Source organism: Neovison vison, chromosome 2, assembly GCF_020171115.1.
Source record: "Neovison vison isolate M4711 chromosome 2, ASM_NN_V1, whole genome shotgun sequence".
Classification (NCBI taxonomy): domain Eukaryota; kingdom Metazoa; phylum Chordata; class Mammalia; order Carnivora; family Mustelidae; genus Neogale; species Neogale vison.
Genome location: NC_058092.1, coordinates 20,715,169 through 20,740,732, shown reverse-complemented (window position 1 = coordinate 20,740,732; position 25,564 = coordinate 20,715,169). Strand labels below are relative to the sequence as shown.

General features: G+C 44.3%; 1 protein-coding gene and 1 non-coding gene across 2 annotated transcripts; both read right to left on the bottom strand.

The window, feature by feature from the left end:
- Window positions 1–1,108: 1,108 nt before the first annotated feature.
- On the bottom strand, window positions 1,109–20,309 carry PPP1R8 (protein phosphatase 1 regulatory subunit 8). The gene is made up of 7 exons (XM_044237557.1): window positions 20,222–20,309; window positions 18,287–18,347; window positions 12,411–12,564; window positions 10,894–11,114; window positions 9,162–9,306; window positions 4,832–4,896; window positions 1,109–2,562 (listed from the first exon to the last, which is right to left on the bottom strand). The coding sequence occupies exons 1-7, from the start codon at window positions 20,275–20,277 to the stop codon at window positions 2,209–2,211; spliced, it is 1,056 nt and encodes a 351-aa protein (XP_044093492.1). The 5' UTR covers window positions 20,278–20,309; the 3' UTR covers window positions 1,109–2,208.
- LOC122901642 lies at window positions 16,647–16,812 on the bottom strand. The gene has a single exon (XR_006383632.1).
- Window positions 20,310–25,564: the final 5,255 nt, after the last annotated feature.

Here is a 25,564-nt window from a genome sequence, read left to right as displayed (position 1 = left end):
CAAGGTGCGGAGGGGCCAGTTTCTCCACACACACACCTCCTTATGTCAGGAACTACCGATCAAGCCAGTCCTGCTTCCACTGCAGTCAAATGGACCCTTATAGTGTCTTGGCAGGCTCGGATATTCTTTGCTGAGCCTTCTGAGACGACACTGCCATCCCCAACCCCCAACTAAAATTCTGAAACCAGAAAGGGTTTACTTTATCATCTCAGCTAAACTTACTTATAACATCTCAACAATCTAAACCCTTTAGTGTAACTTCCAGTGAGTTGTCCAGTTTGGGAAACTTTTTTTTAAACTTCTTAACCAACCTAGCCCCCAACAGAGCTGCAGGCTGCCCAGCACATCTGTCACCTTCGCCCTGGAGGCTGCTAAGCCCTCGCTCGGGCTCTGGATTCAGGCTGGAGTTTCGCTACAGTGGGATCAGGGGGAGGTTTGTCTTTTCTCTTTTCTCACCTGTAAAGTGGGGATAAAAACAGGCCCCTCCTTAGGGCTATGGAAATGAAATGACTTGTTGTAAATGGTTGGCAGGGTAGACAGGGCCTTGCTGAGGGGCTGTGACAGGCACAGACAGTCGCCTTCACTACAGCTGAAGGCGCCCTTCTGAGACGAGGACCTTCATTTTTACAGAAGCCAGCTAAGAAGTCAGCTTCTTACACAGGTGGGATCTTACGAATCCCTCTTCTTCCGCACTCCTGCCCCCAGTCCGAACTCTCAACCCAAGGGATCTGGAAGCCACTAGGCATCTTTAGCAAAGTCACTCCCCACACCCGAGGTCGCGGGTACAGACCTCCCCAGGAGAGCGGCTGGAGCCAGAGCACAGGCGGCCAGGCTGGAGCAGTGCCCACCACACACCGGTGGCCTAAGGCCAGGTCTCCCCACGTCCGTCGCGCAATTCTGCCTCCCGAAGAAGGGCAGCAGGCACCTCTTACCCCATTTTGCTCAGTAAGGCTCCAGTCAGGGAACTGGAATCTCTAATGAGAATTTCGGCAGGGGGCATCTTTATCTGTGGTCATGAAACAGGGCCAGAGCAGTGCCTCCCAAGCCCATCCTCTGCTGCTCCCACAGCAGCCGGAATTCCGTCGGTGACCCAATCACAGCCGGCACAAATGACAAAAGGTACGTTTAATTTACAATGTAATAAAGGTTACAGGTAAAAAGCTACACATAAAGCGTGAAAAGGCCTATTACACAAATGTACAAATCTCTGTACAAAGCTCGTATCACTGTTTGCTACCTTCGTCTCCTAGGTTTGTTAGCTGGGCCCAGTCCTGGAGCTCTGGGTTATGAGAGCTCTCAGTGAAGGAGGGGAGAGCCGCGGAACCAACATTTAAAAATGTCCTCTTAAAGACATCCGTTATTTGCGAAGTAATCTTTTCCTTTTTAATGGAATTGCTGCTCTGACTGGTCATATCCTTAAAAAATTACCTTCACAACACACTTGAAAAGGAAAGCAAGGCTTTAGCGAGTGGAGGACAGTACTCTGGAATCAAACGAGAAACTTCAGGAAGTAGAGTACTCAGGTGTGACGAGAGAAACAGGTAAAGATCCAACAATACTGTAAGTTTAACTACCCATCTGTGTCTATGGCACTGGTCATAGATGAAGGAAAATCAAAATGTTCTCATTCCAACAGAAAGGACAAAAGAGAAAAAAGCCTAACTATTGGACCTCAAAACCAGTGACCTAGGCAAACATTTCTGAGCTGAAACCTTAGCTTAACTGAAGAATTCTAAATCCCCTTCTGATCGACCTGGGATCCACGGCAACCCCTTTGCTACCTGGGACTTGCAAGGAAAGTCAACAGAAATCCAGCTGCCGGACCCACAGGCTGCTGATGCCGCTGCCAGAGCCATGGCTCAAGATCCCACCCGAGGGCCTGGAATCTCCCCTCAGGGTACAGGACTTTAAATCAAAAGGACCCTAAAACGAGGGAGAACAGAAAAAGGAGGTCATGGAAGGCCTGGGAAAGAGCCAGGGCAGCCTACTTGGCAGGAAATTTGAAACACTGCTCTACACTCGAAGTGTTCTGAAGACAGGTCTTTATGGGCTACTCCCCAGCTTTAATAGTACATGGTTAGGGCCCCAGGAGACATTCTGAAAGACGAGACCGCACACATGGAAAGTTTTCTCCCTAGTTCATTAACTCCCCCCTCACCCTTCCACCCAATTCCCACCCAATCCCACCCTTCTCCATGACCAAAAATATCAAATCAATAAGGAAGGTGTGGGCTTCTTGCCCGGCCAAGCCTCTTTTGCATATTTCTTCTTCTTGGGTTCGTTGACAGCTTCGGGGTTATAGACCGCAGGGTTGGGTGCAGGGTTCATGTTCACTGCTGACGGCACGACGGGAGTCAAGTCCACGTCAGGGGCGAGGTTTGGGTATGGCATGGGCAAGCCCCCGATGAGTGCTGTCCCGTGGATGCCGTGTGGCTGGGAGCCGGCTTCACTGTGCGTGGGGGGCAGGCCCCCATAGAGTCCTCCACTGAAGGCAAAGTTCTGCATGCGCCTGCTCCCCGACTCCTCCAGGCCCAGGGAGCCAGGGCCTTCCACCCGCTTCTTCTGTGGTTCATAAGGAACAGAGGAAGCAAGAGGTGAGGCACAAGAGGGTGTTAGTTAGCCTTTTCTATTTCAGCCCTAGAAAACAGGGAGAAGGCCCCCAACCCTCTAGCTTGTTTTGTTTCCCAGACAACCTATTTCACTGTCCTTAAGTCTCAGGATTTGAAGAGACCAGACGGTCCCTGTCTAACACGATGGCTCCCGAACACCACTGCCCACAAAGGGTTCACCATCCTACATCACGCTGAGAAAAATGAAGACAATGTGTGAGCTTTTCATAAAGCAAACCTATCCAGTTTAAGTGACTACTCTTTCTCCTATAGTCATAGCCTTCCTCTCTTCTGATGTTAAAATACCCTTTCAGGAAGCAGAGGTGTTATTAGGTGGTGATAAAAATTTCAGTAAAAAGCTAGTATCTTCATACTGACAGCCTGATTTTTGAACATTACTCTGAGAGCAAAACAAATCTGTAGTGATGGAAAGTAGTCTACTGCATGCCTGGGGCTGGGAGTGGGGGGGAAACTGACAGCAAGGGGGATATAAGGGAACTTTCTGGGGTTTCTAATCTATATAATTAGAATAATGGTGGCTACCCATGTGCATACATTTGTCAAAACTCAAACTATACACTTAAGATGTGTGTCTTTTATTGTATGTAAATTATAATAAAACTGACAAAGAAGTAAAAATATCTGCTGGTTTTACGCCTTTTTTTTAAAAGTAATCTCCACACTTAAAGTGGGGCTCAAAACTCACAACCCCAAGACTGAGTCACTTGCTCTACTGACTGAGTCAGCCAGGTGCCCCTTGCTGGTTTTGTAATTTTTTCTTAGCGGGGGAGGGGTAGAGGCAGAGAGGGAATCTTAAGCAGGCTCCATGCCTGCAGGGAGCCGGACGCAGGGCTCAATTCCACAGCCCTAAGATCATGACCTGAGCCACAATCAAGAGTACTCTTAAACAAATGAACCACCCAGGAGCCCCTGGTTTTATACTGGAACGATAAGAGAACATTCCAAAGGGAGAAGCAAAAAGAGAGAAAAGAGCTCTAGGAGAAATGTGACATAAATGCTATGGAGATGCAGAGAAACATTCCCTCTAGTACTTTTTCACATTTATGAACATTCACGAAAGATCCCCCTCAACCCTCTACCCCTTTTGGATTAAAAAAGACTAACCAAAAACTTGACATAGGTAATCACTGTAGTCTATTGCAGTCTGAAGGTTTTTTATTTTTTAACGATTTTATTTATTTGACACCGAGAGAGACAGAGAAAGAGAGAGTGCGTGCGCACAAGGAGGAGGAGCGGCAGAGGGAGAGGGAGATGCAGATGCCCCGCTCAGCCAGGACCCTGGGATCATGACCTGAGCCAAAGACAGACACCCAACCAACTAAGCCACCTAGGTGCCCCAAGATTTTTTTTTTAAAGCAGGCTCCACACCCAACATGGAACCAACTCAGGGGTTGAACTTACAACCAATCGTGAGATCAAGACCTGAGCTGAGATCAAGAGGTGGACACTTAGAACTGACTGAGCCACCTAGGCGCCCCTGAAGATCTTTTTTTAAAAAAGGTTTTATTTGAGAGAGAGCAAGAGAAAGTGCAAGCACAAGCAGAGAGAGTAGGAGAAGGAGAAGCAGACTCTCTGATGAGCAGAGACCCAATGTGGGTCTCAATCCCTGGATCCTGGGATCATGACCTGAGCCGAAGGTAGCGGCTTAACCAACTGGGCCATCCAGTCGCCCCTAAAGACTTTTTTTAAATAAACTTTTTAAAACATGTGTTGAGCAATGAGACCATCTCTGTAACTTCTATCTCCTGGCTCTTCAACATATCCGACCTTTCAGCCTAATCCATATGTGGGCTGTCTTTCCTATCCACACCATTCCCAATCACAAAACAAAGGCACGGCCAAAGCTGGAGAGGCCATGCAGAAACGCAACAATACCTCTTCCTCACCGATTAGCTTACTTGGAGTCAGAAGGGCAAGGCTAAAGAAAAGTGGGTCTCTCTGCACCCTGCTAGGAGATAAATTTACAGACTCCCAGTGTACCACAATTAACACGCAGCATCAAGCTGGCAGTCACCTGCGGTCTTTCTATATCACTCCAGGATCCCCTAGATTCAGGTGGAATGAAAGTATTTCCACATGATGAAAAGCAAAGAATGTGTTTTAAAATTAAGCACACAATGAACGCTTACCTACAAATAAAAGAGTGGGTTTTTAAACCAGACAGTATGGCATTTCAAATACTGTTACAACATGCCTCCTACCTTGACTGGGACCACTGCAGTCTGCACCATGTTCCGGAAGCGACCGACTGAGGGATCCACATCCTCTGCAGAAGATAACAAGATTGGATTAGTGTGATGCTCTGCTGGAAAGACTAAGGGAACAGGACCCACGGCAAACAAAGTAATCACAACTTGTATCAAAACAGTAAAACGCAGTGAACACTTCAAGTGCTTACTCAGTGCTGGCACTGTGTTAAACCCTCACAGCCCTACAAGGCAGGCACTACCAGTTAGCACCTAACAGACATGCTCGGGCCTGCAGGGGTGAAGTGCCTGGTCCAGTCACTCTGCTGGGGAGTGGAGGGACCAGGGTTCACGTCCAAGCGGTCAGAAACAGGCCTGGGCTCTGGACCACTGCGCTGTACTGCCTTTCCCAAATTCCTTTCCATTCCATATACATCTCTCTTTGAAGGGAGAAACCAAAGAGTAGATTTTGTCAATCCCATGCTAGTGATAACACAATGACACGTTGACACATGGGAAGGGATCACACACCACGTACCTTGCCAATGCCTGCTCTTAACAAACACCAGAAATAGAATTCAGGCTCAGGGTTTCTAAGTTAACCCGGCCTTGTGACCTGAACAACTGTACACAATCAAGACTTACTAAAGGAGCTGAAGCCCAGTGTTCAGGCAGGGTGGAGAGCAGCCCCCTTTTCACGGGGTACACACACACTATTGGCTCTAGCCTCATTCACTGCAGGAAGAAAGTGCTAAGACCAAGGAAGGGACATGCCTGCAGTAACTCTCTCATGCCTCATTTACTGGACATCAAGCATAGAAATAAAGAGCAAGATACTATCCTGCCTTTAAGAAGTTCACAGCTGAAAAACATAGGCTATAACATAACAAAGGGGTACAAGATAGCGTTCCTGGAGCACACAGGGGGTGAGTGGCCTGGATCACCTTGGATGAACAGGACCTTTCTCGCCAAAGGCTGAGGGTGTAGAAAAAAGCAGGCAGACTTACTATCATTACTGAAAAAATAACTCCATGCACCCTTTGTCTTAATATATGGGTAGGAAAGGAACTGTTTCCCTAATAGGGGCTGTACAGCGTATTTTATTTATTTATTTTATTTTAAAGATTTTATTTATTTATTTGACAGAGAGAGAGAGAGAGAGAAATCGCAATCAGGCAGAGAGGCAGGCAGAGAGAGATGGGGAAGCAGACTCCCTGCTGGGCAGAGAGCCTGATGCGGGGCTCGGTCCCAGGACCTGAGATCATGACCTGAGCCGAAGGCAGAGGCTTAACCCACTGAGCCACCCAGGCGCCCCTGTACAGCTTATTTTAAATGCAAAGAGGGTGTCTGCTATTCAAAGAAAACACTCCTATGAATCCCTTTGAACAAAAATTCAGTATTTTAGTAATTAATCCCTGGTTTATTTAGTAAGTCTGTTTTTTCACATATTACGATGCCTCCAAACAAGAGACCCTGAAATTGTGTTCACAACCAGTCTTTGTTCAGTGAACGAACAAACGAATGACTTCTACATAGAGGAAAGAAGGAAAGATATCCAGGCTCATTAGGAAAAAGACAAGGTTTCTAAGAAAAGCATTCTCCCTTACCTTTTTCCTCATCCCCATAGGAGCCCTGTTCCAACCATCCCTTCAGCAAGGCAAGCGACATGAAGCAGAAGAGCAGCCTGGGCTGGCTCATGGGGTATGCGCCCCACGTGTGCAACAGGCCTGCAGAGGAGCAGGCTCACTCTCCGGGGGACCCCGTCCTGTGCTGCGCTGGCTGAACAGTGCTAGGGCCTCTCACCCTCTCCTCATCTCTGGCCACTCCACTCCAAGAAAGAGGATACACCCATTCCATGAGATCTCTGCTCCTCGAAGCTCTCTGCTACTACATCTACCTCTGGTACAGGAGCGGCGGCGTGGATAAAATGCAAAAGCAGGGCTTGATGACAGTGGGGATCATGGCTAACATTTGTCAGTGGCCTAATGAGTGCCGAGCGCTGATCTAAAGTATTTATACATGGATTAATCATTCGGCCTCCCACCAATCCTGTGAGGCTGATATCTGTTAAGTCACTTGATCAAGGTCACAGAGCTTATACTAAGTGAAGAGATCCATTTCAAACCCAGGTCCTCTTAACTGTTATGCTGGGCTCTGTCTGAATATACATTTCACTCCATGGAAATGATTTCTTCTTTTTTAAAAAATTTTCAAAACGATTTATTTATTTGAGAGGAAGAGGGAGTGACAGCATAAACATACAAGGGGAAGGGCAGACAGAGAGACAGAGAAAGAAACGCTCCACAGAGCCCACAAGGGGCTCCACGCTCAGCACAGAGCCCAACAAGGGGCTTGATCCCACAATCCTGAAAACACAACCTGAGCCAAATCCAAGAATGGGATGCTTAACTGACTGAGCCACTCAGGTGCCCCTCAGGGCAATAATTTTCAAGGAGAAAAACAGCAGACCGGACCCTGAGTTCTAAAGGGGATTTAAAAGACTGACTAGTCCAGGGGCACCTGGGTGGCTCAGTGGGTTAAGCCTCTGCCTTCGGCTTGGATCATGGTCTCAGGGTCCTGGGATCCAGCCCCATGTTGAGATCTCTGCTCAGCAGAGAGCCTGCTACCCCCTCTCTCACTACCTGCCTCTCTGCCTGCTTGTGATCTCTCTGTCAAATAAATAAAATCTAAAAAAAAAAAAAAAAAAAAGACTGACTAGTCCAGTGATTCCCAAATTGCTGGCTGTTCATCAGTACAAATAAGAGCTTGTTTAAAACTATAAAATTTCTAGGTCCAATCCATAGGAATTCTTATTCAATAGGTTCTGGGGCCCAGAAGTGTTTTCCCAACTGGTCACTCAGCCCTTGCCTGAACACGTCCACTGGGCACCCACTGCTTGGATAGTAACCCTCTACTTCACACACCAAACGGATGCCTGGATCTTTCATATGGCTCTTTTTGACTCTTCTTCTAAATATAAGAAGGATTTGTTGTTTCTTTTTATGCTGAGCCAAATACTTGCTATTCACTGGCTCTAGGTTTGCCCACTCCTTCCTTCCTAAGGTCAGCCCCGCAAATATCCAACTACGGTGGCCGTGCCTCAACCATGGGTCCCCCCACCATTCCTAGCATTTGGGGGACAGTCTTCCATAGCTCTGCATCTCCTTCTCCCTCAGGAACTACACAACACATTCGAGGGTTGAGGCTGTGTTTGCATTTGGTAACCTGTCTGGGTGAGTTCTGCTCAGAACGCAGATGAGTGGGGTTACTGTCCCCCACTCTTCTATGAACTAAGCACTTGCTTAGTTTTCAGACGCCCCTCATGACTCATTCAATCAACTGAACTCGCTAGATTTTTTCATGAGCTGTCACGGGGATGGATCCTCTCCACTGAAATAACTGGTATTTTTGAACCTAAATGCAGGACCTGAAAGTTATTCTCACTGTTATTTCCTTTGGGAAGTAAAAGCAACTTATTAGTTTGGGATCCTTGTTTCTATCCATTGAGGCTGATTTCTAACAAGGTTTTCAGAATCTCAAATTCATCCTCATTATACAAATGATACTTCCTGGCTTGATGTCATCTACCTACCCGGTACTTGACGTACAATTTGAGCCCAAGAAATGGATGTTGAATGATGGAACAAACTGGTGGAAGTGGCGGCCTTCCCATAAACAAGATGCTCTCATCTTGCTGACACTGACGTACACACTCTCTACACATTACTTCCTTACAGAGAAGCAAGTCTTTCGTGCACCTAATGGTGGCAGCAGAAGGCTCTCCAATCTTAGAGTTACCACTCACACTTAGAATTCCACAAGGACGGTGCCTGGGTGGCTCAGCTGGTTAAGCAGCTGCCTTCAGCTCAGGTCATGATCCTGGAGTCTCAGGATCAAGTCCTGCATCAGGCTCCCAGCTCCATGGGTAGTCTGCTTCTCCTTCTGACCTTCTCCCCTTTCATGCTCTCTCTCAAATAAAAAATCTTAAAAAAAAAAAAAAAGAATTCCACAAAGAAAGTAATGCTCTACTCTGAGGAAAAACACAACAAACAACTCTACTTCAGCCTCCACTGTGACACCGACCTACTGGATCACGTGGGACTTAGAGCCTGGCTCTGTTTACTGAGTTACATAGGCCCTTCCACTATTTCTCTCACACTGCAACTGCATGATGCTTGAGGGCTGCAAGGCACACCATCAGTGACCTGTAAGAATTCTCATTCCTTAATATAGCACTGGTTATCCTACACCTTGTTGAGAAACATTACAACCAGCCTACACATTGCACACACTATTCTCAGAGGTCAGAGCTTTGTCATTGGAAGAAGCTAGGAAGACACCTCACCTGGGTTGATGATCTCATCATCCTCACTGAAAGTCACCCGCGAGTTCTTCCTCTTCCTCTTTGGTCTCTGAATGTCAAGATTCCCCTCCTCAATGGTCAGGGTGGAAATCCGCTTGTTGTGGGCAGTGTTGAACTCTGTCAGGTTCTAGGCCAGGGTTCACACAAGACAGACAGGAGTCAGTACACAGGGAATCTGAAGAATATACAGCTAAATAAAGCGCAAGAAGGCTTTAGGAGCAAACATTAACTTCTCCAGGCAAACAAGTTTCTCTTTTGTATTCAGGAAAAACTCATTAATGGCCTTAGACTACTACTATTAACAAGCCTCTTTCGACAAAATACGGAACATCCTGACTGGTGGGGCAGTGATGGTCAAAAGGAGGTTAAGAACCTGGAGTTGAGAACAGGTCATCTGTGCAAATATCCCTGAGGCGAGGTTCTGTTTTGGGGGGAAAAGACTATCATGTCTTCATGCTGAGAATCAAAGAACGTGACTCGGAGGAACTCTACGAACTGCCTTAAAGTAATGAAACAGAGATGAGAGAGGGCAACTAACAGCATCTTTCCCAGCAGCTCTCCCCACTGAAGCTCAGAAGGACAGGGCCAGAGCACTTAATATTTGGCAGTAATAGTTTGTCGCAACCCGGCCCTGTGTATGGCCCCATTTCTATTCATAACCACCCATCTATTTCAATGATTAACTTGGCCTCAGCACTGCTGCCTGCCTCTTCCCAATTCCCTGGACTTATTCCAATCTGCACTGCAGTCCGAGACACTCCAAACGTCTTGAGAGGGAACACCCAGGGCAGACCTAACAAACTAAACTTAAAAGACAGGGAAGCAGGGAAGCAACCTGGAGGAGAGATGGGCAGGAGTGACTCTCAGCAAGGTGCCCAGCTACGAGGCTACTTTTTTAGAACAAATAACTTCTAAATGATAAGATTTTTGTTGTGCTTTTTTCCTAAGGGCCGGGAACCTGCCCTGAGGAACAAGAGGTAAATGCACGAGGATGGTTGAGGACATGCTGGCATTCGGTCTAAATGAATAGACCAGTCACACCAGTGCAGTGACGGATACGTTAAGGACAACAGCCACATCATAAACCACTGGGGCTAGCCTCTAGAAAAGGACAACTTTAGCACTTTAAAATCACATCCTGTAAATTCACGGCCTTTGGGACAGCTAGGTCCATACGACCAAAAGCAATCTAGTTCTACTCAGAGATTCTTGGGCCTTTTGAAATATCAAAAAAAGCAATGTAAATGAACAAAAGCTTCAGTTTCTCTAAGCCTGTGATGTCTAACAGAACTTTCTGAGTGACAGAAATGTTCTATATCATTGTCATTCAATATGGTAGTCGCTAGCCACATGTTGACTACTGAGGCCCAGAAATGTGGTTAGTAGCTACCATACTGGACAGGGCAGCTCTAGAAAAGTCCAACTCCCAGCCTTGGATTCTAACATCCAGTGATGGGGCACAGACTACCATGAAGGTCTGACAGGAACTCCTCTCAAGGCCCAGCTGGACATAACCAAGCCCACACGGCACAGTTGTCCCAGGTGCATCAGATCTAGCAACTCTGTATGGCAAAATGGCAGAGGCCCACTACTGCGCTCAAGAAAATTTCCCGATGCTAAGTCACTGGCATTTCGAGCTGCACAGAACAGCTACATACTGCAAAAACCAGAGTCCCCAAAGACAAAACAACACCATAGATGGACGTAGAATTACATCAAGCTCAGTCTCCTCCTCTGGAAGCCCCAGTAAGCCCTTGAGCTCATCGTCCTCTCCACCCATCTTCTCATCTCCCTTCACAGCTGATGGCAGTGTCTGAGGCTTCTCACGTAGAGTGTAGGCCCTTGTGGATGCGCCAAACGAGACTGTGGAATCGATGGGAATCTGCTGAGGCTTGTGAGGTTCCAACCGAATGTGACCCAAGAAAGTGCCGTGTGCTGGGAATAACCAAATCAGAAATATAAGAGAGAAAAACAGAAACAAAAACCAATCTGAGTTGTAGAAGGGCAAGTAGCTCCTCCCAGCACATCATTTTTGCTTTTTAAAATGAAAATAGCACTGGGTCCACTTTGCATCCCTTGTCATGGGTCACAATGAAAAGGACACTCTTCACTGAGTCTTGACTCTCTTCAGTGGATTTCTTACACATCTCCAGACCTGTCGTTAACCCACAGAACAAAGACTATGGCTCGCTCTCTGCTGCCAGATAGGTTTGGCTTCATTCTGGGTCCAGCAGGCATGGCACTAACCCAGCAACAGCCATGCCCCACAAGGCAGAAGAAAGGCACTGCTGTGGTCTGACCTCTCCAGCCCCAAGCGTAAGGAAAATAAGAACTTCTGGCCTGGTAGCAGTTATGTTTGGGTTTTCCCAGGGCAACAAAGGACACTGGCTGAAACAGGTGCAATATGTATGTCAAGATAAGCCAAAATTCTACTGGAGAGACTCAGTGTTTTCTCATGTCAGCATTCTGCATGTTACAAAATGGAGAGAAAAGATGCGATAAATTTGCAAGTAAGTACTTACGAGACAAGGCTCTCCAAGGCCATTATATAAGCACACTGGGGGTATATGTGTGTGTGTGTTAGGGGAGGGAAGAAAGAGTAGCATATGATCAGCCCAGGAGCAGGCTTTACATTTTACACTATATTGATACGTGGACACACTGAACAAACTTCAGAGCCCCATGCAGTTAAGTCTCAAGTGCATTTCTGGGATTATCTTTGGCAAAGATGAAAATCTTACTCAGAGTGTGCTCACAGAATTAAAATTGGTATTATTAGTAGTCAGAGCAAAATGCAGCTGGAATAAAGAACCCACTATAAAAAATTAAATTTTGCTCAAAGTAAGTATTTTTTAATGTCCTGCAATACTACTCTAATACATTAATGTAACTTTCCACAGCTTTTGCTTAAACCAGACCACAATTTTATCGCAGTCCTATGAACACCTGAATACCCGGAGCCCGTGGTTCCTGGGTACGTTTTTTTGTTCTCTGTATATACCTATTGCCATTCCAGGAAATGATTCCCCAAAACCCTCTTCTTTCTCTAGTCATCAATTATTTCAGGAAAATGAGAGCTATCACAGAAAGAAAGAGCTCATTTAAAAACCAAACATAAGCTTCTTCCTTGATGAGCAATAAAACATGATTTCAAAACTGAAGAACCCAAAGAGCATTTGCACATTGCCCCAAAGGGAATGTGTGAAATAGGATGGGATGTGAGTTACTTACTACTGTTGAGATCTATTAGGAAAACTCTCTTCAGATGCTTGTGGTAGACCAAGGCAGCGTGGACCCGAGAGCAAGACTGGTGGTCAATGGTAAAGTCACACAAATCAGGGTTTCTCCCAAATAAGTAATACTTCTTCTCATCAATAATCAGTTTCTAAATAAATATTAAATTAAATATTACTTAAATCTTGTTTCAACAGGGTTCAGCAAAAATTCTTCCAATCTAGTAAACAGAGAATCTTGAGTAGATAAAATTCCTTGCCCCACGGTGAAAACAAAATTATTTCCCACTATTCTTCAAGATAAAAAGCTCAGAATAATATACTAGCATTTTTGGGGGTGAATTGTAATTAATCTCCCCAAATGCAGTGGTTAAATATCTTGTGTTGGTACGAAAAGAACTTTTCTTAGTTCTATTAGATGAATGTAGCCTGTGGGAGTGGTGGTCTTCCACCCATTAGAAATTTAAGATTTTACTAGATCTTAATTTTAGGTCAACCAGGAAACAAGAAGTACAAAGCATGACTACAAAGTAATGAGAATGCTATTCAGAAAACCTACATTCAGATGAATATTAACAACTGGTGAGGAAAGGAAAGGGGTGTAAACATCTAAGGGTATTTTAATCGTGCTGCCATAGCCCCAGAGTATTTTTGGAACCCTCTTTAGGAAGTACAATTACATTACATATCATGGTATGGGTATTTAAATCCAACTTCATTGGCCAAAAAAAGTATTACTCTAAGTTAACTCTAAATAAGTATTTGCTATGTCCAAACATAGAACTACTTCATGGGGCAAAGATTTTCTAGGTCTGGGTTAGAAGGGTATGGGGATTAACAATGACTGACAGACCATTTACTGCTAGGCATTTTAAGCATGATATCATCTAATTCTCAAAACAACTCTGTGAAACAAGTATCACCTCTATTGTTAAAGACAAGAACACAGATGGAAAGAGATGAAGTCACTCATCCAAGGTGGCCCAACTGGTTAAGTAGCAGAGCTGGGATTTGAACTCAGGTGAGAATGACCTGCAATGCCAATATTGTAAAGAATGTGCCATTGTCTGAAACAATTCTAAGAGATGAGCTCTAGAACGTTTCTAGACACTGCTATGGCACGAAAAAGAATCCAAAACTATAGAATGACCCAATATAATACCATAAAAGGGGATTTCACAGACCAGAAAACTATTATTTAAAAAAAGCTATGAGGAGAGTAGGAGCTGATGTAGCACTGTTAACTTTTGACTTTGCCAAATAAGGACATTAAAAAAAAAAAACTGTCACCAATTAGTATCATCGTAATCATTTTATTTTTATTTATTTATTTATTTATTTTCAGTGTTCCTTCATGCTGTCCGGGTTGTGTTTTTTTTTTTCCCCCAGCATCGTAATCATTTTATAAAAGAAGGTCATTTCAACATCAAGTAAGTAGGAAGGATAAGGATAAAGGACATTGTTTGAGCCCATTTTAGCTCTATGGAACACTCACATTATCCTTATTTTTATTTATTTATTTTTAAACTTTATTTAAACTTTATTTAAATACCCCCCCCAATGTGGGGCTTGAACTCAATGACCCCGAGATCAAGAGTGGCACGTTCCACCAACGGAGCCAGCCAGGCTCCCCAATCCTTATCTTTCTTTAACCCTGAATCAGTAAAGCATTTGCTGGTTGGCTGTAGACTGGGTTGTTATAGATGAAGGACTCTAGATGAATTACACTTCTCCCAGTTCCAAAAGTCTGTAACGGGGCGCCTGGGTGGCTCAGTGGGTTAAACCGCTGCCTTCGGCTCAGGTCATGATCTCAGGGTCCTGGGATCGAGTCCCGCATCGGGCTCTCTACTCAGCAGGGAGCCTGCTTCCTCCTCTCTCTCTCTGCCTGCCTCTCTGCCTACTTGTAATCTCTCTCTGTCAAATAAATAAATAAAATCTTTAAAAAAAAAAAAGTCTGTAACTTGACCGCTCAAGAAAATGTTTGTGTTTTTCCTTTACACACAAAGTCTCCTTAAGCTCTAGTTCACATTTAACACTACACTCCTCCTAAAATCTCCAAGAGAAGATAGCACGAAGCTGAGTAGAGAAACGGTCAAGTTAGTATGGCACCAGGTAGGACCCAAGAGGCTTAGATTTCATTCCTGGCTGTATCACTGAACGCAGAGTGGGCCACCATTCTCCCCCGTGCTTTAGTGTTCCTCCTGTGAATCCAGAAATATATACCCCACGGATAATGCAGAAACTGCACAACACTTCGGTGCCATGCACTGTGCTAGGCTTCCTGCTGTGTCCCTTCATCTACAACCACTCTGTGCAGGGGGCAGATACTTTTATTCTTATTTTTGTGATGATCAAGTTGAGCCAAAAGAAGATAATTAACATATTCAAGTTCAGGCAACTAAACACAGTAGTTACCTCCTTATCTGCAGGGGATACATTCCAAGACCACCAGCAGATGCCTGAAACCTCCTATAACACCAAACCTTACATCCTGTGTCTTTTCCTATACGTACATACCTGAGATAAAGTTTAATTTATTAATTAGGCACAGTAAGAGATTAACAACAATAATAAAAAAGAACAACTTTAACAATATACTGCAATACTGGGCGCCTGGGTGGCTCAGTGGGTTAAGCCGTCGAGTCCCGCATCAGGCTCTCTGCTCAGCGGGGAGCCTGCTTCCTCCTCTCTCTCTCTCTCTGCCTGCCTCTCTGCCTACTTGTGATCTCTCTCTGTCAAAATAAAATAAATAAAATCTTTAAAAAAAAAAAAACCAATATACTGCAATAAAAGTGAATGTGAATGTGGCAAGTCTCTCAGAATATTTTATTGTACTATATATTAATAATTAATATTAATATATTATTGTACTATACTCAATATATACTCATCATTCTAGTGATGATGTGAGATGATAAAATGCCTATGTGACGAGATGAAGTGAGGTGAATGACAAAGACACTGTGACACAGCATCAAGGCCACTACTGATCTCTGACAACATGTCAGGAGAACAACTGTGTCAGTAACTGAAATGGTGGGAAGCAAAACTATGGATAATGGGGGATACTACTAATTTTTAAGCTGGATTAGAGATCCAGGTCCATCTTACTTCAGAGTCTAAGCTCTTTTAGCCACTACATTATATAGTTTCTTCACTCTACCTACATCAAAAAAAAAAAATGCACCATAAGGCAAGGAACATTTTAAGAAGTGAACAAGTACTATGGGTCGCATTGTTAATTTTTCTTTTAACTATCACTTACCTAGTCTCTTCCAAGCTTAGTCTTAAGGCTCAATTGGTTCAAGCTAGTCTAGGTATATGGGTCATCTCTGGGAAACTCTGTCGAGCAGTGCCCATCTGCTGCTGGCAGAGCCTGTGCAAGGTCCGTACCACTATGGAGCACTGAGACTGAACCACAGCCTGACAGCTCAATCAACCATCCCACGTCACCACCAAGTTTTAATGTTTAGGTTAAAAATAGGACATTGATTTAGAACTGAGAGATCCTTGAAATTTCAACATCTTGTTCTTTCTAGGTACTGTCTATGCAGGCTGAATCTCACAGCATTTTTCGTTTATATTTACATGCACACAGATTATGTATGCACAAAACTTCAATTTGCTAACTACAGTGCCCACAGGCTGGTCTCAAGGAAGTAATATGTAAGATCACCCACTCCTGGGTTCTAATGTAACACCGACCAGATTTAGGTGTCCAGTCACCTAACCTGTATCTCCAGGTGGGAAAGGAGATACCAGGTTATCTCCTGGTAACCTGGTGGGGTGGGGGTGGGGAAGGAGAAAGGGTCTCCAAATTAAAAAGATATACATTCATTAGTAAAGGTATCTCAAGGGATGCTTTGGGTGGCTCAGTGGGTTAAGTGTTTGCCTTTGGCTCAGTCATGATCCCAGGGTCATGGGATTGAGTCCCACATTGGGCTCCCTGTGCAGTGGTGAAGCCTGCTTCTCCCTCTCCCTCTGCCTGCCGTTTCCCCTGCTTGTGCTCTTTCCCCCTCTCTCTCTGTCAAGTAAATAAATAAAATCTTAAAAAAAAAAAAAAAAGGTATCTCAATTACAGGAATGTTCAAATATATGGGGGTAATAGTATAACTTAGAATCAAGAAAATGTGTTAATTCTTGAACGATACCAACTGAACAAAATAATACATTGCTCTTTCAATAGTAACTAACACCACAATTTCTTGCCTAGCTATCGCTAGTAACACTATTCAGTTGTGCCTCTGAGTTATAACTCAGAGTGTGTCTTTACACACTGGGCTTAAGAGACTCATGGCTTTTGTTTTAATATTGCACTTCTTAAACCCAGCTATCACAACACATCACAAGCCTTTGACACAAGGCTAGGATATAGATAGCCCGGTTAGTATCAAGTGCTTCCTAAACCCTTAAAAATAAGCACATCTTAGGTCTACTCCCCTCAGAAACAATACAGTGACGCCTAAGGATTGTAACTTGATAATTGTGTGGCAACTGAGCATACCTAAGAGCACTGAAAGAGAAGATGATCAGTTAGAAACCAGTAATCAGAGGGATGTTTGACAAATTAGTGCTTTGAAAATCTAAATTATTTCACAAAGGAATGTGATATTAGCTTTAAGGCTATGCCTCATTGTTTCTACTACAAACTAAAGATTTACTAAATTCTAGTATGAAAATAAATTCCTTTGTGTCTTCAAAGCTTCACGCTATTTAGCAACAATATTTTACATCTGTGGAACAGTCTGTAGTAAAAAAGACAAACATTTTAGCTAAATTATTTCCTTGACTAATCTGGGTGTTTCATAACCTCTAAGATAGAAGAACTCAACACAAAAGGCCTCTATCAGTGACTGGCTAACGGCATGATGAATTAACAGAATTCATCACAACTCATGCCTTAATAATTTGCAAAACACCTGGGTCTCCTTCAGATCTCAGATGCCTTTCAACCACGGAACATCTTGATCTTTACTATACACACCAAAGAAAACCAACTGCATTCAATAATGGGGCCTTGAAACTAAATTCTACCTAAGTAAGCAAACATAAAATTGTCTTAAGACATGGAGATTCACAACTCCATGGTCATAGGGGGCATAATCTCCATTTCTTGGTAAGTAAATGGCACCATAAGGATTAAAAAAACTTATAGAACCTAAGAGCTAATCAAAATTCATGTTCTCTTGAAGTTCCATGTGGTGTCCATTCTAAAGACTTGTATAAAAGCTGGAATTCTGCTAAACTTTTCCGGTATAGTACTTATTTCAATTATAGCCATGTAATTTTTGTGTGATTGTGATTCCTACCATGTTTGTTTTGTTCACTGTTGTAGTCCCTCCTCTGCTGAGCACAATGACTGGAGTACAGTAAGCATTCAATAAATGTTTTGAATGAATGAATGAGTTTCATCACCATGCCATTCTCTTTTCTGAGCAATCGTCTTAGCTTACTATACTTCTCTGAAGGGCTTGGGCTTGAATTTTCAGCATAAAAGGAACTTAAAAGTGAAATGCAATCTACATCATTCACTTTCTTCTACAGTTACTGCATATCTTGTAACTTCCACACAACTCCATGTACTCAGAAAGACAGAATTCCCCAAGCCCAGTTTCATAGGGACCCATAAGCTTATGATCAATTAAAACCCTCATCTGGAAGGTGAGAGAAGTCACCAAAAAATGAGTGTCTGTGGGAGATACCAGGTTTGAATGTGTTATATCACCATGTGCTTTTAATAGGAAAAAAAAAAATCAGGATGAACGAAAGTAGCATTGGTGGAAAACAAAGCACAGGAGAGGGGGTGGAAAAGTGAGTCATTGGCAAAAATGTTTAGTGTGATGAGAAAAAAAGGGAAGACAAGTATTTCCATACCTCAATTAGCTTGTCTCCTTTGACTACATCCAGATGTAAACCAGGTGGGGGTTTACCTGCCCTGAAAAATAAGAGTGAGAACAGCATTTTCAGGATGAGTTTGTAAATGCCGTTTACAATCACCGTCCCATTCAACAATGCAGCTCTTCTACCAGCCTATAATTAGTTCATGTTCAAGCAGAAATGTCATCTACTTCACTGTTATTACAGCTCCTTTCTACATTTGACACTTCCCCAGTGATTCAATTGCTCTAAAACAGACTTTACTGGATCTGTATTTAGAGCAGCACCAAAGAAACCTATATTTTAACACTGGATATCAACCTCAAGAGAAAAAGCAGCACAGAGAGCCCAAGTACTACAGTAAGGGTAGTTTGGTTACTTGGAGTTTGAATCTAAGATTTACCACTACCACTAATACCCTATAAAGGTAGAATAAATCAGTTGGTGAGTGGGTCTGATCAAGATTAGTCTCATCACAGAATAAACAGAGGGTACTGTCCTGAGCTCCTGAGACCAAATCAGGGGTATATAATTACAGGGAGCTAAGGCAATTCAAAAGCATGCCCATAAAACCAGGTACCAATAAATACAAAAGATGTTTGTCACTTTTAAACAGGTCTTCCTACAACGGCATGTTTAAGGAACTGTTCTCTCTATTTCTTTTAACACCATTCATGGGGGATACATATACGTCAAAACACCAAACAGTGCCTGGTGCATACCAGACTCCGAGGAAATGGTAGGTGATCTCAATTAGTCTCTTCTAACTCTAAGTTTAAGTCCTGGTCCAACTTTAAGTCCTGGTCCAAATCAATGCAGCAAGGGACCAAAACAGGCATACAATTTGTAGACTGAAATAACTGGGTGCTAAAAAATGCAGAAGGACCCAGAAAACGGCCACCCTTTCACTTGCTTCTGGTCTTTGTTCCTTTTACGTTTGAAGAAAGAACAATCTTGCCAGAGCCCCTACATTTGCACGCGCACACACGATGCATCCTCATCCATCTAACTGAAGATGCAACACAGTCATCTCACAATCCTGCCCCAACTCCTCTATCGTAGCTGAAAGGACAGTGTATTGGACAAAAGCTCATTTTGTACGGAAAAAGGAGTGTTAAATGTTACATCCACAACATCCTTTCTGAACTCCTACTATGTGCCTGGCTTAGGTCCAGGAGCTAGGAACAGGAAGATGAATCAGACAGCCCTTGCCCTTGAGGAGCTCACTATAAAATGAAAGAGATAGAAATAAGCATAAACTGTGATGAGCTACAGCAGAAACATTTCTCTCGGATGGGTCTCCTTGCAAGGCAATTCATATGTATTCATCTTGTACCTTGCTTAAAGACTAAATTAAATTACTCCATTGTTCCCAAGAGCTTGAGAAGGGTTGAAAGGGGTTCATCCCAACAACTACTGCCTGCCGGCTTCGAGGTGGGTCAGAGCCGTCCCTGCCCTCAGGACGCTTCCAGTCTGCGGGAGACAGACAAGTACCGCAAAAGAGATGCAGCAACGACAGAGGGATGCGGGGCACTGAGCTTGGGCTGGGGCCGGGAAGCGGGCTCGTGCGCGCTCGGGACAGAAAGCAGGGGGGCAGGTACCGTGCTCCACAAGAGCACCAGGCACTCAGTCAGGAGTTGAGGTAAGTTCGGGGCCAAGGCCCCGAAGCGCCCCGGCAACCGGCTGATCGCCCAAAGGACTGCCTAAGCGAGCACCTCAGAGCCCCCCAAGTCTGGGTTTCCTCAGTTTCTGGGCCCGGGCTCCAGGCTCCCGGTTCCTCCACACGCCGCCCGGCCCGACGGGCAGTTCTCCCTCAATCAGTTCCAGCGTCTCTGAGCCGTTCGGCTTGCTGCGAGAAATGAGCCGCCCTGCCAGGCCGAGCCAAGCCGGGCCGGGCCAGGCCACTCCGGCCCTGGCCGCCCCGCCACTCACCAGGTCGGGCAGTCGAACAGCGGGAGGCTGGAGCCGGAGTTCGCGGCTGCCGCCATCTTGCGTCTCCCCCTCCCATTTGGCGGGCCCTAAGCACGCCGGGAAACTGGAAGACCCGAGAGGAGAGGCGGCATCCCAGCAGTCCATGCGTACGCACGCGCGCGTGCGCGCACGTACATCTACGCACGCGTAGGACGTGTCTAGCCGCCGTGGAGACTGGGTTGGGGTTTTTAAGTTCTTTTTCGGTGTTTTGAGACAGCTGGCCTTCTCTGGAAGAGTCTCGGGAGGGTAGGGCTTTCCTTGGCCGGAGAGTGTCTGAGGAAAGAGGCTTGTAAGGGGAGGTATCGGTCTACCCTGTGTTCTCTTCCAGACATGCCGCTGGGCTCAAAAGTCTTGGGACCCTGTCCTTGTGCTGGGCTTGCGCCATCAGCCTTTCCACCCCAATCTGGAGAGAAGCTAGAGGACAGAATTCAGAGCATGGAGTGCTCAGTTTCTTCTAACGGCCCTTCTCCGCAGAGCCGCATGCATGCTACTACATCACCTTCCTAATCCAAATCTGGGTCAGAGGATTTCTGTAGATTGTGATCTGGGAGGCTGCTTTAGGGGGTCCTCTAGTTTGTTTATGAAAACTGGACAAACTGCAGCAGGGGGCGGATCCAATTTGAAGGCAGGCGTTCAAATTTTAAGTGTGCATGAATGAAATAGTGCAGCTGTGGCTCCTTCGTATTTTAAAAATTTGGTCATGGTAATAAAATAGTGCGAGGAAGCGTTAGGATTCAGGCCTGCCCTAGGCCTACGGCGGGCTGAAAGAGACCGATAAATAGCAGGGCCTCTGATTGTAATGGCTTTATTGAATGCTTACTTGTCTGTGCAAGTATGTGTTCTGTATGGGTCATCTCATTTAATCCTCACAACACTGTTGAGATAGGTATAATGATTCCTGAGGGGAGACTCAGAGATTGAGTTACCCAGTCACCCTAGAACAAGTGGTGAGTGGGATTCGAACCTAAATCTGCCTGATGCCAAAGGTCATGCTCTTATATCACCACTGTCTCTCATACTTAGATGTTAGTACAATTACATTTATTATTAGCACACGGTTGATTCCCGACACTTTTTCATTTTTGTAGAAAACAGGCAATGATTATCTGGCCATTTTTAAAGAAACCAACTGCAAAATTATTGTTCACTAAAACAGGCCCTGCATAGCAAGTTATCTCTGTAGTGGGGTTACTTCTTTTCTTCATTCCCTGCTGCTGGTGCTTTAGATTTTTTAAATCAGACATCAGCCTGGTGTTTGCCCTTTTGACATTTCCAAGGCATCAGAATTTAACTGCAGCATAATATTAACTGGGATTTTTAAATTACCAACTCTTAGGCAGGCAGGAGAATCACCTTTTCCTCTGGCCTTCAGAAGCACAGTAAACTTATCCGGCAAGGATGCTAACTGATTGGAACACTTATCAAATGACCTGTTAACATCCTTGTTTCCAAACGTAGGATACTAAAGACCAGGCTGATAGGGAAAATACAAATTCTGAGGAAACACCCTCCTTTGAGCATGAGTACGTGATTCCTGAGAAGGAATTATTCTCAAGTATTTTGAGTGTAACAGAAAAGAACAATGTACTTTTATCTACAGAGATTGTCCAGGCCTTCAAGTGTCCATGCCCTTTTCAGGCATAAGGTGGTGTTGAAACCATTTCTAGCTAACAGTGACCTGATAACAAATGTCAACTTTGCCTTTCAATTTCTCAGCTTCTGTGTGTGGACTATTATTTGATCCCTTCTAGTGCTGACCATACACCCAAGAAACCTAAAGCTACATTCTTACCCTTAGGATTCTTTACTCCTTGGCCATGTTTCTTGTTTCCAGCACAGCTGATAGTCATACTGGCTTCTGATGTAATGGCACCTTACATTTACCTAGGCCTTATAAAGCAAAATGCTCTTTGTTTGGGCGCCAATGATGTCAGTATAGATCAGCAAACTGAAAGGCAGCAGTCCCTGAATTGGAAAGACTGATGGGCCAGCTGCCTTGGGATCTGGTGTCTCAACTAAGGTTAATTTCTTCAACTTTGACACCCCCTTAGAATAGAACCTAAAGACATTAGGAGCATAGTGATGTCAGAAAACTTTCTTAAAACCTTTTTGATTTATGAGTGAACAAATGGAGACACCAAAAGTTTCTCTGAATAGATACGACAAAGCAGAGGCTTCATTTAGCAGGGTGGTGAATGAAAAGTTTTTCACAAGGTGCTGACCAAAGAAAAGATGGGCAGAAATTGCCACTAGTCCAGATTTTTAGAGAGTGCTACATGAAAGAGGAGGTGAGCAAAAGACAGTGTAGAGTGTCTTAAGGAGTGGTTTTAAGTCTGAGTGCTTGAGATCAAATCCTGGCTCCGTCATTCCTAAATTGTGTGCCCACAGGCAGACAATGCTTCAATTTACTATGCTTCAGTTTCCTAATCCATAAAAAGGAGACAAGAAATATACAAAAAAAATTTTACATTTGGCATAGTAAGGTAGTAAGGGTTCAAATGTTATCCCACAAATGACCATGCACACGTAGAACACTTCCTGTAGCTTTAAATTCCTGTTTTAGGCTGCCATTCCCAGCCTCCGCTTCTTCAGTTGTAAAGTGATGGGGCTAGTCTAGATGAGTGTCTCACAGACTAATATTAGAGATGTCCGGGACCAAGGGGAAAAAAGTAATACAGGGATGTCAACTTTTTGTCAACTAAGGAGATTTACAAATGAAGTCTTCCGACTGACATCACCTATTTTTATAGTTTTGAAATATCCTTTTTAAAAAGGTGGAATGTTGGGGTACCTGGGTGGCTCAGTGGGTTAAGCCTCTACCTCAGGTCATGATCTCAGGGTCCTGGGATCAAGCCCCGAATTGGGCTCTCTGCTCAGTGGGGAGCCTGCTTCCCCACCCCTCTACCTACCTACTTAACGATTTTTCTCTCTGTCAAATAAATGAATAAAATCTTTTTTTTTTTTTAAAAAGGTGGGGGTGCTTGGGTGGCTCAGTGGGTTGAGCCGCTGCCTTCGGCTCGGGTCATGATCTCAGGGTCCTGGGATCGAGTCCCGCATGGGGCTCTCTGCTCAGCGGGGAGCCTGTTTCCCTCTCTCTCTGCCTGCCTCTCTGTCTACTTGTGATTTCTCTCTGTCAAAGTGAATAAATAAAATCTTTAAAAAAAAAAAAGATGGAAGGTCATTATCTGAGACTCAAAGATGGTACTTTAAAAAGCCCACTACTACAGGGGCACCTGGGTGGCTCAGTTGGCTAAGCTTTTGCCTTCAGCTCAGGTCATGATCCCCTTGGAGCTCTGTGTTGGGCTCCCTACTCCGCAAGCAGCCTGCTTCTCCGTCTCCCTCTGCAGTTACCCTGGCTTGTGCTCTCTCAAATAAAAATAAAAAACCCACCACATCATTTTTGTAATCATGGACTGGTAAAAACTTGGTCCATAATCAGAGTCCAACATTAAAAATTCTATTATTTCAAGTTTATCCCTTAAAAATCAAGTGCCACATTGTCAATCAAATTTCATTTTGGGGCACCTGGGTGGCTCAGTGGGTTGAGCCGCTGCCTTCGGCTCAGGTCATGATCTCAGGGTCCTGGGATCGATACCGCATGGGGCTCTCTGCTCAGCAGGGAGCCTGCTTCCTCCTCTCTCTCTCTGCCTGCCTCTCTGCCTACTTGTGATCTCTCTCTGTCAGGTAAATAAATAAAATCTTTAAAAAAAATTCATTTTGAAAAAAAAAATTTCATTTTGGATAAGTATTAAAATGAATTACTCAAACGGCCTTAAGTATGATCAGGGATTGGTTATCAAAACCCTTCACAATGGGGTGTCTGGGTGGCTCAGTGGGTTAAGCCGCTGCCTTCGGCTCAGGTCATGATCCCAGGGTCCTGGGATTGAGTCCCGCATTGGGCTCTCTGCTGAGCGGAGAGCCTGCTTTCCTCTCTCTCTCTCTCTTTCTCTCTGCCTGCCTCTCTGCCTACTTGTGATCTCTCTCTGTCAAAATAAATAAATAAAATCTTTAAAAAACAAAACAAAACAAAACCCCTTCACACTATACCCTGGTTAAATGGAGAGTCTAAAATAGTTGTATTTCATAGCACTGAAAAACAGTACTGAAAAATTCCGTGAAATTTAGGGATACACTTAACATGTTTAGAAAAGCAGGGAGAAGCGGGTGATTCCTAGCCTAGGAAATAGGATAGAATGAAATCTGAGTTGGGTTTTGGTCTGCATTTAGTGATCAAAAGCAAAGGCTTCATTCCTGTGACTAAGGATAACCTCTGAATAGGAAGGGGGAAAAAAAAAGAAAAAAAAAAAAAAAGAGGGGCGCCTGGGTGGCTCAGTGGGTTAAGCCTCTGCCTTTAGCTCAGGTCATGATCTCAGTGTCCTGGGATCGGGCCAGAATATTCTGGAAGCACTAAGGGCTCTCTGCTCAGCGGGGAGCCTGCTTCCCTCTCTCTTTGCCTCCCTCTCTGCCTAATTGTGATCTCTCTCTCTCTCTGTGTCAAATAAATAAATAAAATCTTAAAAAAAAAAGAAAAAAAAGAATGGAATTGTTTGGATTTTCTAAAAGACTTTATTTTTAAGTAATCTCTACACTCAGTTTGGGGCTCAAACTCATGAGCCCAAGGTCAAGAGTCACGCAGTCCACCAACTGAGCCAGCCAGGCACCCGTAAAAAAGAACGGAGTTTTAAGAACAAAAAGAACGAAGTTGGAAATATCATACTCCTAGATTCCAAACTATACTACAAAGCTATAGTAAGTGAAACAGCATGTTACTGGCACAAAAACAGACACATGGATCAATGTAACAGAGTAGCGAGCCCAAAGATAAACTAACTCTCATATGGTCAATCTATGGCAAAAAGAGGCAAGAATTATAATAGGGGAAAAGAGTCTCTTCAATAAATGTAGGCAAGGGGCACCTGGGTGGCTCAGTGGGTTAAAGCCTCTGCCTTCTGCTCGGGTCATGATCCCAGGGTCCTGGGATTGAGCCCCACGTCGGGCTCTCTGCTCATCAGGGAACCTGCTTCTTCCTCTCTCTCTGCCTGCCTCTCTGCCTACTTGTGATCTCTGTCAAATAAATAAATAAAATATTAAAAAATAAATGTAGGCAAAACTGGACAGCTACATATAAAACAATGAAACTGAACCACTCTTTTAAGTTACAGACTGTGGACTCTGAGAAACAAACTGAGGGTTTTGGAGGGGACAGGGGTCGGGGGTTGGGTAAGGCTGGTGGTAGGTATTAAGGAGGGCACATATTGCATGAAGCACTGGGTGCGGTGCATAAACAATGAATCTTGGAACACT